At 40.2% G+C, this 14,732-nt stretch overlaps 1 protein-coding gene across 1 annotated transcript; it reads left to right on the top strand.

Moving 5' to 3' along the window:
- The first annotated feature begins 12,389 nt into the window (after positions 1-12,389).
- On the top strand, positions 12,390-14,364 carry LOC118808972. The gene is made up of 3 exons (XM_036571854.1): positions 12,390-12,920; positions 12,959-13,054; positions 13,227-14,364. The coding sequence occupies exons 1-3, from the start codon at positions 12,908-12,910 to the stop codon at positions 14,171-14,173; spliced, it is 1,056 nt and encodes a 351-aa protein (XP_036427747.1). The 5' UTR covers positions 12,390-12,907; the 3' UTR covers positions 14,174-14,364.
- Positions 14,365-14,732: the final 368 nt, after the last annotated feature.

Raw genomic sequence — 14,732 nt, 5'->3', positions numbered from 1 at the left:
CCCCCTTGTTTCTACGCTCATTGTCCATTTTATCAGCTCCACTTACTATATAGGTGCACTTTGTAGTTCTACAGTTACAGACTGTAGTCTGTAGAGCACCGCACTGCTCTGAGAGGAAAGCAGCTGGCCTGGAGATTCAGATTATACAGCAGATGAAGCCATAGATGTGTGTCAGACAGACGTAACAGGTGAAGCTTTGAATATTCGTTTTTAACTTAAAAGGGTACTCTGGACAGCCCTAATGAATATAAACATTTTTGTTCATATTTACAAGTCAAAAGGCATTAAGTATTTAAATTTAAAGTGGATGTATGCACTGAAAGTATATTAATATGTTTCCCCACACTGTATTAGTAGTGTTTTGTACTTCAGAAGTTTTATCAGCAAACCCGTGTTATAACTCCATTTCTATTATTGTATTTTGTTATTATATTAAATGTCACAACAGATTACAAATCCATACAAGGTCAGGATGATGAAGAGAATTTGGTGATAAATCTGCCATCATAAATATCCCTAATGTACATTTACATCCCATGAAACCCTTTCACAGCAGGTCTGTGATGCAGAAGCTGCCCAAGAAAGATGTCTATGTTTATTTCTGTGTGTTGGACCAAAAGCAGTCCAGCTTTCTGCTCAATACATTATAACATGCCACTCCTGACCGCCAGCATGGCCGCCATCCGTTATCCGAGTAGGAATATAGTTTCACCAGGTCATGTTTAGAATTCCTTAGCAGACTTCAGCCACTCCTGAGGGACAAAAACATCCAGGATGGTCGTCCTGCACGTCCTCTAGCTCTGGAGGAGAGGGAGAGCTCCTCAGAGAGCAGCGTAGACCTTGGTCCTGGAGCACCATTAATCTGAAGAAGGTGTGACAGATAAGGTGATGGGGAAAAAAACAGCAGCAGTGTCCTCCAGGGTCCGGCAGAAATGTGTCCACCAAGGAGCCTCCGTCATCAATAACCGTTATGTGGGACACAGTGGCAGCATATGTACCTTCACAGGATACAGCACCTATGATATACAGCTCATAGTATCATAACACACACTATAATATCACAGCACAGCACTGAAATGAAATACTGCAGCGTTTATTTATCATCACAGAGCCACCTGCAGCATCCGGGAGTACAGAGAGTTACAGTGCCAGTCAAAAGTTTGTGCAAAATTTACTTTCAGTTTCTCAAAGAAATCTGCAGACACACCTCCAAAGTTCAGTCCGAGAAGTTGGTTGATCATTTTCTGAAGTAATCCAACACATTCAGTAAAGTCAAAGTTTATTTATATAGCGCTTTTTACAACAGGTGTTGTCACAAAGCAGCTTTACAGAAAAATCCAAGCCCCCATGAGCAGCAAGGAAAAACTCCCTAAGAGCAAGAGGAAGAAACCTTGAGAGGAACCAAGACTCAAAAGGGGAACCCATCCTCCTCTGGACCTCACCGGATAGCAAACAGCTTTAGTGTAAAATAATACAAAACAGGAAAAACAGGTGGAGCAATGGTTAATTAGATAGTCTGAGTTTATGCAGCAGCAGCAGCAGGAGGGTCAGTTCATGAGGGTGAGGTTTGCACAGCTTTGTACAGCATGAAACTCCACGGTGGTCAAAACGGTGCAGATCAGCCAACAGAGATGGAGCTCTGGTGACTCTAGCAGCTCTGGTGGCTCCGATGTGGCGACTCAGGCAGACGTCGCTCAGGGGCTCAAATAGAGAGAGAAAGAGAGAGAGAGAGAGAGAGAGAGAGAGAGAGAGAAGAAGTTGATTAACAGGACAGGTCAGTTTATGGAGAGATATTAGTGAGTTAATAGTGCAACAACTGATATTAGCGTAATGCTTGTGCAAACAGATAAGATTGAGTGATGTTGAGGTCTGGATTCTGGACTTCTTTGTTTGATGTGTCCGTCTCCTTTTCTCAGTGAGGTTCTTCTTGACAGCAACACATCTTTTCAGACCCATAGTGCTCAAGGATAAAGATCATGTGTGTATCCTCTATGTGTAGAAGACTGGCACTGCATTAAAAACTAGCATGTTTCTGTGATGGATGTCACCGCATGGGCTTGGGAACACTTTGACAAACTGTCTGTCAATAAACACCATAAACACTACATCCACAAATGCAAGTTAAGACTGTACTGTGCTCAGTGGAAGTCACATGTTAACAGTGTCCGGAAACACCGCCGACTTCTCTGGGCTCGAGCTCATCTGAAATGGACTGATGCACAGTGGAAACGTACTGTGGTCTGATGAGTCAACCTCGTAGATAATTTATGGAAATAATATACATCATGTTCTCCAGGCCAAAGAAGTAAAGAACCAGCCAGATTGTTACCGGCGTAAAGCTTAAAAGTGAGCATCTTCATATTGGGGTAGTGGGTAACTCCACATCTGCAAAAGCAGTGAAAGATATATACACATTTTGGAGCAACATATCGTTGCTGTCCAAAGAAAAACATGTATCTCTAAACTGTTAACTTTATAGGACAGGACAAAAACCCATTCTTAACTTTTAATGTATGTTAATGCAAAAATGTTTTATTTCAAGTGTTTTAGAAGCATTTCTATTGGTCCATTCATCAAATAAAATCGCACAATTTAAAGAACAGCTGCTGAGTTCAAATGAAGTAGGAAAATAAAAATTGACAAAAATGGAGAGGAACATCTTATTTTAACATGACAACAGCAAGAAACATTCTGCTTGTGTTTGAGTGTGCAGGTGCTAGTATGACCTCCCTGTCTCATATTTATTACTCATTTATTCTAGTTACTGGCTAGTTAGTAATTGTGGTCAATTTTGATTGGAGCAGAAGATCACGGCACCACAGCGTCACTTGACTAAGGTGAAGGTGATACAAATATGTGCTTTTAACAAAAGTCTGAAAAAGAAAATCATTATTTAAAACACTGATGAGCATGAAGCTATGTTAAAGATGAATAGACTGCAAAACATGGTCAACTCATCAAGTGAGATGATCTGAAATCTAGTCCATATATCTAATATTTCTCATTTTGAGATGTTTGTGCAGTTATTATAAGGTTATCTAGCTTCTTTCCAATACAGTGAGAATTTTACTTGATAAAATTAAATAAAACTGGTAAAAATGTCTGGTAAAAAGGTAAATAATCTTAAATTAAGCTTAAAACAATCTCAACTGGAGAAATTTGATTTATTGACTATATTTAAGATAATTTTAGATACTATTTTTTTGCATTTTTTAGCACAGAGCTGCTTTATGCCAGTATTCTATTGTACTTAATTGAAAAGTAAGAGAAGATCAGACATTACTCTGAAAATCTGAAGGCACAGAGTCCCTGACCTTTTCTCAGCTGGTCTATGGGGCCTTTTTAACTACCTCACTTTTCAGCGCTTTCAGAAATCAGTGGTTATGTACACTGAAACACATCTTACAGTACAGGTACTGATCTCAGATCAGTCAGTCTTCATCTAGTCCTAGATTTAATGCTCTATAATGCTCTGAGCCTCCTCTACAGAACCTTCCAGGAAGCTGGGCCTGGTGGATGTGTATGCATTTGACAGATGCAAATGTGAGAAATCACTCTTTTTTCAGCTGAAAACTGACTGTAGGTATGGAAATAGAATCCTGTTAGAGTTGTATAGCTGCCAGGCAAGTCAAAGAGGGTTTTATTCAGAGTCCTCCTGTATGTCTTCGGGTAATATTTGAGTCTTCGTACAAAAAGGCTTCCTCCGCTCTATTACCTGCAGGATAAGACAGGATTTTTCTTTTGTAACCAAACCCCGCTCTCATTTTTCATCTTTCTGCTTTCTTCTCCGCTCACATCCTATCTGTGATAAGCTCTTGCCGGAGGGTCACAAGGAAAGAACGTAGCCTATTTGTTTGAGTGACAGCAGAGGCACAGATCTAAGTTTGGATCAAATAAGTCACCGTTTCTATTTCCAGTCTGATCTGCACTGTCCTAATTAGACTCGGGGGTAAAGGTAGTTAATGTCACTTGTTCTAAATTTGCCTCCACCCAATTTTGCCTAACAATTTCAGCGGTTGAGATGTAAACAAACTCATTCCGAGTGTTTTCATGGGGAATGCTGCATTGTTGAGAAACCTACCGACTCCAGCTTCTTCACTTGGCATTCATTCTGTTTTACTGGCAAAAAATTTTGCTTGTTCTAGCAATATTTCTAGAAGTAAGAAGGAGGCGGTGCCTCTAAATGAATGGGCTTCTCAGAATGAGAATGAGTGGTAAGAGGAGCTGCGGGGTTCAGATCTCCTGTGCAAAACACTCCCCAGTGCTGACACCCTTGGCGTGTGCTGATGAGGTGCCTGTAGTTTCGAATGCCTGTTATTTGGGCTGGATTGTTGACTCAACTCTCTCACTCATGACCAGAGGGCATGAAAGCAGGGTGTTCTTTACTGAGTGCTAATTAGACGGACGCTACCATGACATTAAGTGTAAATAATGGTTTACATCAGAGCTGCATGCGTCATCAGCAAAATCAAATTAATAACATTTTAATTTCAATTCTATATTTTCTGTGCCAAGAATTGTTTTTTTGAGCCAACCAGGTCAAATTGATTCTTGTAAGTAAGACCATGGATGGAGATTTCTCTCTGATTTATCCGCACCTTTCAGACTATACAATACATGCTGGTTCAGCACTATGACTTTCTTTGGATTCCATGACTTATCCGTCTCATCTTCTGCTTCCCTTTTCATCCTTTTCTGCATTCATTGCAGCCAATCACAGGTGACCTGTAGAACTGTCTATTATAAATACCAACCAGCCCCTTCACTAAGTCCACCTCCTTGTTTCTACACTCATTGTCCATTTTAATCAGCTCCACTGACCGTATAGTTTCACTCTGTAGTTCTACAGTTACAGACTTAGTCCATCTGTTTCTCTGCATACTTTGTTACCCTGTTCTTCAGTGGTCAGGACCCCCACAGGACCCCCACAGAGTAGGCATTATTTGGGTGGTGGATCATTCATTCATGTTAGTGTGTGTTGTGCTGGTGCAAGTGGATCAGACACAGCAGTGCTGCTGGAGTTTTTAAACACCTCAGTGAACAATGTGCAAAAGTATACTATACCACAACACAAATATAGACATTTTATTTACTATCAAAACCACCAGTGAACCTACATGAGTCTTCTGAGTTTATATGAATGTTGATGATGGAAAATAGTGGAAAATCTGAAATAATTTGAAACAAAATCTGAAACAAAGTTTTCTTTGGGACTATTTTGCCTCACAGCGCCCTACATGTATCTCTCCACCATGAATGGAGTTTAAGTTCTCAAAACTATCATAAAACAGTGTCTCAGTCATCAGGCAGTGAATTCATAACCATTTCATGTAGGAACTTTCTGTGAGGGAGCTTTTAGAGGTGGACGTCTGGTTCCCATCACCACCACTGTGAACAGTCCAAGCCCTCTGAACGACGGTTTAAAACTGAACCTGCATGTTTTACTTCACCCCCATCATTCGGCACTGAAGCAGTATTGAAGTGGCTCCATCTAGTGGATGCTGTCTGCATTACACTAAACATTTCAAATACAACATTAAAAAGAAGTCAGTGGCCACTGGCTGTGTCTGAAACTGCAATTACCTATTTTCTAGATTTTATTTAAAAAAAAAAAAAAATTCAGCAGCAAAACAGCGATTGCAGAAGCAAAAAATGTATGAGCAAAATCAGTGAATAGAAAAAATGAAAGCAAATTCTAGCAAAATAAGTGATAAATTTATACCAAAATGAGCAAAAATTAGTAGAAATCTTAAAAAAAAGTTGGATTTAACTAATTATCTATATTTGCAACAGATTTCTGACATTTTGATACTCAATATTTTGCTTGTGGACAAGTTTATTTGAAACTTTTGGCACAAAATTAACTCCATAGCTACTGGTTTCAACCTTATTTTTCAAATGTAAATTGATGTATCCAGTAAATAGATCCTTGGATTTTTGTCTTAATCCCACACTTCCTTATTTTTTCTAATCACCTGATAAACTTCTTTTTGATCTCCTGGCCCTCTGCTGTTCCCAGTGTCACGCATTATTCGCCTGCTCCTCGGTGCAGGTCCTACAAAGCATTAAAACTAATTTGTTTAGTTTGTCACACCTACAAGTTAACAAGGGTTGAAAGAGACCTCTGGGCAGGTAGATTTTGATTCTGGAGATTCCGAAATATTTTGATTTCTTTGAAATTTCACAGGGCGGCACGGTGGCGCAGTGGGTAGCGCTGTCGCCTCACAGCAAGAAGGGCCTGGGTTCGATTCCTGGCCAGGCGACCAGGGTCCTTTCTGTGTGGAGTTTGCCTGTTCTCCCCGTGTCTGCGTGGGTTTCCTCCGGGTACTCCGGTTTCCTCCCACAGTCCAAAAACATGCAGTCAGGCTGATTGGACACACTAAATTGCCCCTAGGTGTGTGTGAATGTGTATGTCTGTCTGTCTGCCCTGTCTGTCCTGATGGACTGGCGACCTGTCCAGGGTGTATCCTGCCTTCCGCCCAATGACAGCTGGGATGGGCTCCAGCACCCCACCGCGACCCAGAAGGATAAGCGGTTTAGATGATGGATGGATGGATGAAATTTCACAATCATGCGTGAATGCCCCGTCAGGTATTCCATACATTTATTGCCATAAGGATATAAACTTATAAAATCAAAATACTACATTTCTTTTTGTCTGGGCAAGTTTTGTACAGTAAGCAAACTGCGCATGTCCAACCTCCAAACATCGCATCTCGAGTTTTTCAAAAGGCCTTTGGCTCCTCATTATCACATTTCAACTTAATCCAAGTATATTCGAACATCGTATCCCAGCGTTTTTAGATATTTCATTGAAAAGTTCACCTTGTAGCTCACCAGATGTTTTCCACTAGCTTCAGAACATTCTGGGCAACAGAGAAACAGACACCCAAAAAACCCAAAATGTTCTCCTAGAAACATCCAATTTTTTCGCCCATTTGAGTGCTGAATAAAAACGTTCTCTCTGATGGTCAAAAACTCCATCTACTCAACACTGGAATTTGACTAGGTTTATTTAATAAAATAACGTGCCCTGTTAAACCAAACATCTTTCAGGCAAAACGTTTATTCTAAACATGCTTTGGGCCGCACTGGCCGTGTTAACGTGTTAAAATAGATTGACGGCCACAACAATACAGGTTCTCTGAATATGCCTGCTTTTCTTAAAATAAAAAGGTCCTTTATACTTGAACATTTCCTTTTTCTAAATACACTGTTTTTTTTACTGATTCCCACCAGTTTATAAATTCCATCTGCTCCCTAAGAAACATCTGTGAATATCCATACATTTAAGACTCTGGATAAAAACCTGCATAACACAAACTATCTTTTGTGTGAAAATAATGAGGAAAATAACCCTTTTTCTCATTTTCAAGTCAAGTCAAAATTTATTTATATGGTGCTTTTTATAACAGGTGCCGTCACAAAGGAGCTTTACAGAAAAATCCGGGTCCGAGTCCCCTCATGAGCGTCACCAATGGAGACAGTGGCAAGGAAAAACTCTCTAAGAGGAAGAAACCTTGAGGGGAACCGAGACTCAAAAGGGGAACCCATCCTCCTCTGGACCACACCGGATAGCAAACAGCACTAGAATAAAATCAGCTAGTTTAATTTAAAAGAAACTCATGCTGTCAATGTAGCATTGCTTGAAATGAGTATCATACACAATTTTATCTTGTGTAATGAGTTGCAGTACAATTTTGTTCTTTGCTAGAAAATTGAGCAAAAAAATATGAGTCATAACTGAGGCTATTGTGAGCAATAAACGTTTTTTTTTTCCTAAAACATTTAAAAAGCTTTGCAATGCAGTGTTGACCTGGAGCGCTCCATTAGGGACAGTTATATGTAGTAGTATGGATATGAATGTGAACGTGTTCATTTTGTTTGGTAAAACGGGACTTGATGTGAAAAAATACATATTTCTGTGTTTGCAGATGAGATAAAGTAGGTCTAATAAATCATGCAGGATGCCTCTTTCTTGGCTACAAATGTTACAAACGCTCTGTAAGCATCTGTGATGTTTGTCTGTTACCTATAAGATCAGTGACAGTGTTGATAGTATTTAACTTTGTCACAGTAATGCTTTAGTTTATGATGTTAAAAACATTCCTCAGATCTACAAAATCTAAAGACAATCAGAGCAGCGTAAAACATTTTCTGTTTTTGAACAAACTCTGAAAGACATTCACATAAAATGACAGCGGTGGGAGTACTTACTGTGTGTGTACGATGTGTTGCAGACATTTTAAAGGCTAAGAATCTTTTACATTTAAAATATGTAATAAGTCATTTAATAATAGAAGATATTATGTACAATATTACAAAGTAATATTAGTGGGTTTGTAAACTCAAATGGACTTCTGTTGTTTACTCTGTAAAGAAACACAATTTTGAAGTTTAAAAATTTGAATAAAGCCATGTTGTTAAATAACACTAAACGTTCCGGTGAAAAAAAAATCATTTAAAAGTCTTGAAGGTTCATTTTGGTATTCACTACTGTTCAAATCTGGTTTCATCACTTCCACCAAACTACATGTTGAGCAGGAATTTTTGTAAGCATTTCAAAATATAATGAAATGCTCAATCTTTTTTGTAAGAATTTCTAATGACACAATACTGCTTATCATTCACAAATTATCTATTCCATCTCCAAAGTTCTTCACTATTTGAATGTTCAGTGTGAGCGAACTTTTCTGTAACACGACTTATCCCGCATGAGGATTCAACCAGAAATCCCCTAGTTAGAAACCTATGGGACAGGTCACCAACCAGGCGCAGAGATGGGCACAGGTACAGTGCAGTGGAGCTTCCAGAATGGAGGAAAAAGAAAGAGAAAAGCGAGGTTACACTGAGTGAGACACGATGAGGGGTGAGTGTGCCAACACTGAGCTACTGCAGCAAAATCAATAAACACAAAGGAGGAGCTAAAGCCAAACAAAAGAAATGCCAAATCAGTGTCTTCAAAGGAAAGAGTTCCTGAAAAGCAAGGAGGAAAGTAATCTGAAAAGGACACTCAAAGTTGTTTTTTTTTTTTCTTAATACGTACACAAGGAAGGGCACTGGGAGAGAACCCAGATTGTAACAAAGAACTCAAGACCAAAAGAATACCGTTACCAGCTCAGCAGAGACACCTGCACATGGCGGCATAAACTCAAGACTGAGCAGAAAGCGGCGTGTGAGCACCCCTTAAGTAGGGTGCCCACAGCTGTTACAGCTCAGCCATAATTACCCCTTAGTGCTGCCTTGTCTCCCCCTAGTGGCTAGAGGTGGCCTAGCACAAGGCTGGGACATTATATTTTCATTAAGCTCTACTAAAGATTTCATAGAATCCAGAAAATGTTCGGCATTTAGCTGACCCACTGTTTGTTTGCCATATTACTGGTTTAAATAAATCCTGCATACTTAATTGTACTTTATCATCTGGGCGCTGTGAAACCTGTCTGGCTTTTACAACAAACAGTCTACTTCCCAGTGCATAGCCTGTGTGAAATTCAAACTGGTAACTTGATCCAAAAACATTTATTTTGAAAATTGTATTCACTGTGTCTCTCGTTCAATACACCCCCAATACCCCTCGTGCCTCGTGGAGGAGTTGCTGTCTGAATAATCCATAGTTTAAGTGTGGAGTCATGTCTTTCCTGAGTGTCCCGTAAATCTGTTTCACTCAAAGAAACTCCATCCAAAGTCGCAGACCTGACAGCCTTAACAAAAACATCCTCCCATTCAACAGATTGGATGACACTGGGGTGAAATGGGTGAAATCCTCCATGCAAAGAGATGAAAAGTTCTCCTCGCCACCTCTCACAACATCTTCAAAGCCAATGCTCTGTATCCTGTGATCAAACAAAGAAAGAATATCCTCATTGAATAAGGCAGATGTCATAGGTCCTCTAAAATCATACTGGATCAATGCGCTCTTCACAGTCAGAGATTGGACTATAATGCGAGACCAACCTCCCCCCATCGCAGTCACCTCTGTATACATCAACTTTTGATGAGTTGCATACAACAACGCTGGGTCTTTGTTATGACGATAAAATTGTGGCATCCTCATCTGAAATAATGACACATTCTCTTTGCAAAGGTGACTCAAAGGTGTTCTTGTCATCTGACAGCACAACACACACTCCTACTGATGACTACCACTTAGCTCTCAGCCCTCTGCTATGAGAGTTCTCGTCTAGGGGTAGGGTGTCCTGATTCTTGTTGAGATAGAGGGGTAGGGTGAAGTGTTGGGGCTACATGACCCTCCAAACGGAGGTTTTTCAGAGACTCCAACCAGAGAGTTATGAGAAAAAAAAAACGCTAAGATGGAGAACGAGAGACCAAAGAAACCCACAAATGTGAGAATTTTCTCTGTTAAAAATTACAATGACCATCATATTATCTTAGTTTAATGTTGTTTCAGTGTATTATGGTCATTTTCTTCATAACAAGCATAGAAATTCTATAATAGTATACCTAAATTTTCCATTCCACCTTAAATAGTCCAGCAGTTCTGACGCCTGAAGCGCCAGAGTGTAACTGCTGCACCAGCAGTGGAACGGGAAAATTCAAACAAGAATCTGGTGAATATCTGACTTCAGCTTCATATCACTGAAGAATTAGGGGTGGTGATAATAAATAATTGCCCCCCTCTTTGAAGGCATATGATCCCTAAATGTAACTAAAGCCCAGCAGTGAGGAGCTGAACTTTACCCTCCTCTGCTGTCACTGCAGACTGGCAGGGTCGCCTACAGAGCAGCGCTGGTAGCTGTTAATGAAGTGATGCTCTTTTTATTTAAGGTCCCATTTCAGAGGGAAGGTTTCAACCACTACAACTTGAAAATTTGCTCACACGTTTACCATGACCATCTCCTGGGAAATTCTTTTACACATGTCCCACGTGACGTCATGGGAAATTTCTTTATATTTTTGGAAAAATTCTTTACATATTTCATGCGTGACGTCATCACATAACTCAATCAATTTAACTTGTACTGAGTTCTAATACTACTGGTATAAATTCAGTTTGCTGTCTGACTCTTTAACAACATTCTAACAGACTGTACAGCTAGAACAGGGTTTCAGCCCCAGTCCTAAAACATCACACATACTACAGAGCCAGATGTGGTAATTCAGACTTAAACACCAAACTTGAACACAACACATATGTACATAAAATCATTTTAATTTTCAGGGTCTAGACATAAAGTCGCTGAGACACATTTCTCAACAGAATTGAAGACCTGTTAGTGTATTAAAGTACTTTCTGAACTTACTGCAAACAAAAAGTCTGTTTTAGTAAGTGAAAATATCTTAAATCTAGTTGATATGTTTAAAGTAGTTATTAACCCCGGTAAATGTCAAATTGTCTGATTTATGAGTTATGCATGACGTCACATGTGAAATATGTAAAGTATTTTCCCAGGGGGTTGATGTGTATAAAAATGTAAACATCAGTGGTATGACATCACATGTGAAATATGTAAAAAAATTTCCCAGGGGTTGGTGTGTGTAAAATGTAAACATCAGTTATATGACGTCATGTGTGAAAATTGCAACTAATTTTCCCAGGAGGTGATGTGTGTAAAAACTGTGAACAACTATTGTAGGTTGTAAAAGAATTTTTTTTTCCGGTGATAAAATGTTCAATTTTCCCCAGGGTGTGTGTTGGGAGGGGTGGCAAGCGTGAGCAAATTTTCCCCTCTTGAGAAGTGTTAATGAAAAAAATGATGTGAATTTTATGTAAAAGTTTAAAGGGGTGTGAAAAATTAAGAGTAAGGATGAAAAAAAAAAGATGCGAGGACTTACCGTCGGTGGGGTGGGGTGGGGTGGGGTGGTTGGGTCGGGGTATGGTGTGTGTGTGTGTGTGTGTGTGTGTGTGTGTGAATGCTTTTTGATAACTACCCGAGGTTTGCCCGGTATGATGCGTGGGAATAATTTTCAAAAGATTCCCAGGATGTGTTTTGGAAAAAAGATGTGTTTTGGAAAAAAAAGATTCCCAGGATGTAATGGTATGACGTAGTTGTTGTTGTTGTGTTTTTGAGTGACAGTAGCAAGTGGGGGGCCCCCGTTCTGCTAAGCGTGACTAATAATTGAACAGGTGTCGTGGTGTTTTTCTCCTCACAATACTATAAAAACTGGCCGTAAAAGAGACAGATTGGTGCGGAGAGTGACTTTTCTGCAAAACCATCGTCATGGATTCTCCAGACAGATCGTCTAAGGCTCAAGCCGGATCTCCGATCTTGAATTCCTTGAGCAAATGGCGCTATCGCACATTCATTCGGGACAACTTACAAAAGCGTGGAATACCTTATTTCGTGTGGCCAAACAGCCTAAAACGACTGAAACTGAAGGAGCAGCCCCTGAGGACCAGTCAAATTTTGAGCGCGAGGAAGGCCTTCGTTCGCAACGACATACCTAAACACTGCTGGCCCCGTTCGATTCGGGAAGAAAACGATGTTACACCTTCGCAGAAGAAAAAGCAGGAAATCGACAGATTCAGAGCGGACGACAGTCTGTTTAAACCGAGCATAAAGAGGAGAAGTCTTTCGATGACGTATTGGACAATTTTGCCGAAAGAAACCCGGCTGAACAATCGCTACATCGTTTTCCGTCAGAGTAGGCTGTTTCACAGTGACAAGCCGACTGAAGTCTCCATTTCTGAAAAGGAGTTGTACCTGTTAAACCAGACCGTCCCGAAAACGAATGAAGTGGGGGAATTGCATCTTACAGGCCAGAAACAGGTTATGCATGGTTCGCGACACAAAACACAAGACCGAACCGTCCAGGTCAACCACAATCACACTGAAGGTCAGATCCGCGCATTATTTACGTCAAATCACCCTGACCATCACAGGGCTCAAGACCCCTGAGTTTACCTACAGAGTTCGATTGGAAGTGTGCACGTCACCTGTGATAAGGCATGAAAACGTGTGCTCCAGCGATGACGACCAGTGGATTTTTTATTTTGCCCCTACTGAAAAAGAAGAGCACGTCCAGCTGATTGAAATAACTTTGCGGGAGAGCGAACTACTGGATATTTATCACGCGGTCAAACATGTTCTGACAGGTAAGAAAAACGCTTTTTTTCTTAAGAATTCATTTTGACCATTTGAGGTACCGTAGTTTGTGAATATAAGCCGTGAAAAGGGTTATACCGTTTCAAGTTGCAGCGTGTGGTCGAAGAGTAAGCATGTACGAGCCCGTTAAACCTTTTAACGATTTTCTCTCTCTATCACCAGCCAGCGTAATATGCGGTTGCGACAGCTGTCATATTCCACGCCCGACGAGTCTGATGTCTAAATACCAAGATGACAAAACAGCGATGCGCATGTGCGAGGACATGCCCAGCGGGAGAGATTGGGGGTGTTCCCCCACTCACCAGCCAGAGCACGATGAAGAGAGTTCTGATCTAGACCTCGTGGAACGTAAAAAAAGCGGCGAAAATGACATTTCAGATTCGACCAGCGCCAGCGAGGTAGAAGAAGAGGAAGAGGAAGTCTCCGGCGTGACCGATCTGGACAGCGATGAATTTATCGTGGTGGACGAGGACGGCTTACAAAGCCGACCTTCTTCGCCGGCTGACATCGAGCAGCGTGAGAGAGAGAACGCGAGCGCTTTCTCAGGAACGGGGTCAAAAGGTCACTGCGAGGAACCTCTTGACGCCGGCGCCAGCTCGGAAAGTCAGAGCGAGAAGCCTTCGGACCTCAGTCTGAAGGACCGAGCCACGAAAATTGTGGAATTTATCTGGGCAAGAGCGATCATCCTGGCTGTTCGTCAATGGGTTACGAGAGATTGCGCTGGGTGTCAAATTGAACACCCATCACAGAGACAGCACAGTTGCGTGGAAGGCGTCCCCGTAAGATTTCTGGACAACGAGTTAAAGCAGAAGTGGCTGAATCTCATTCCCGCTTGTGAATTGGAAATAAAAGAGTCTCTAAAGCAACACTTTGAATTAAAAGAACCTCATGATGGTTTTGTAATAAACATTTTGCGTAGAATTTACACGCTGACGCAGGAAAAATTGAGTGAATATAACCCGCTGTCCGAGTACCTGAGCAGAGATCCGTCCGAAATTCTGAGCCGGTTCTACATGCGGCCGGATGAACCTCTGAACAGCGCTGCGGAATCAACGGCCGCCGACGTGTGTAAAATTCTGATGGGGTCTGAGGATGACAGATCGGTGTAGTGATTCGCGAGAGAGAGAGATTGTGTATTTGTACATAAGACATTTATGACACCGATGTTTTTTGCTGCTAGTAAGTTTATACATTGTATATTTTCTTTATTAGACAAACCATAAACATTATTATTATTAGAAAAAACTGGGACCTTTTTGTTTTATTAAAAAACACCACGTTTTTCATTTAATATTTTAGTCGTTTGAGTTTGTGTAATTGTTTATAGCACCTTTATGACATCTTTTGATCGCTGCTAGTAGTTTACATATTTTTTGAACCCCTTTTGTGCATGTTTATTAGACAAACTGTATAGTCTTTTCATTTTAATATTTTAAACCATGTAATCATTTTCATTTAATATTTTAATCATGTAATCATTTTAATTTTTTAATATTTTAAATCATGTAACCATTTTTCATTTTCATATATTTAATAGTGTAATCATTTTAATATTTTTAACAGTGTAATCATTTTAATATTTTTTAAATATTTTAAATCATGTAACCATTTTTCTTTTCATATTTTAAGTGTAATCATTTTAATTTTTTTTATATTTTAAATCATGTA

The sequence above is a fragment of the Colossoma macropomum genome, unplaced genomic scaffold, assembly GCF_904425465.1.
Source record: "Colossoma macropomum unplaced genomic scaffold, Colossoma_macropomum, whole genome shotgun sequence".
NCBI lineage: Eukaryota > Metazoa > Chordata > Actinopteri > Characiformes > Serrasalmidae > Colossoma > Colossoma macropomum.
This window is presented reverse-complemented; position numbering and strand designations above follow the sequence as displayed.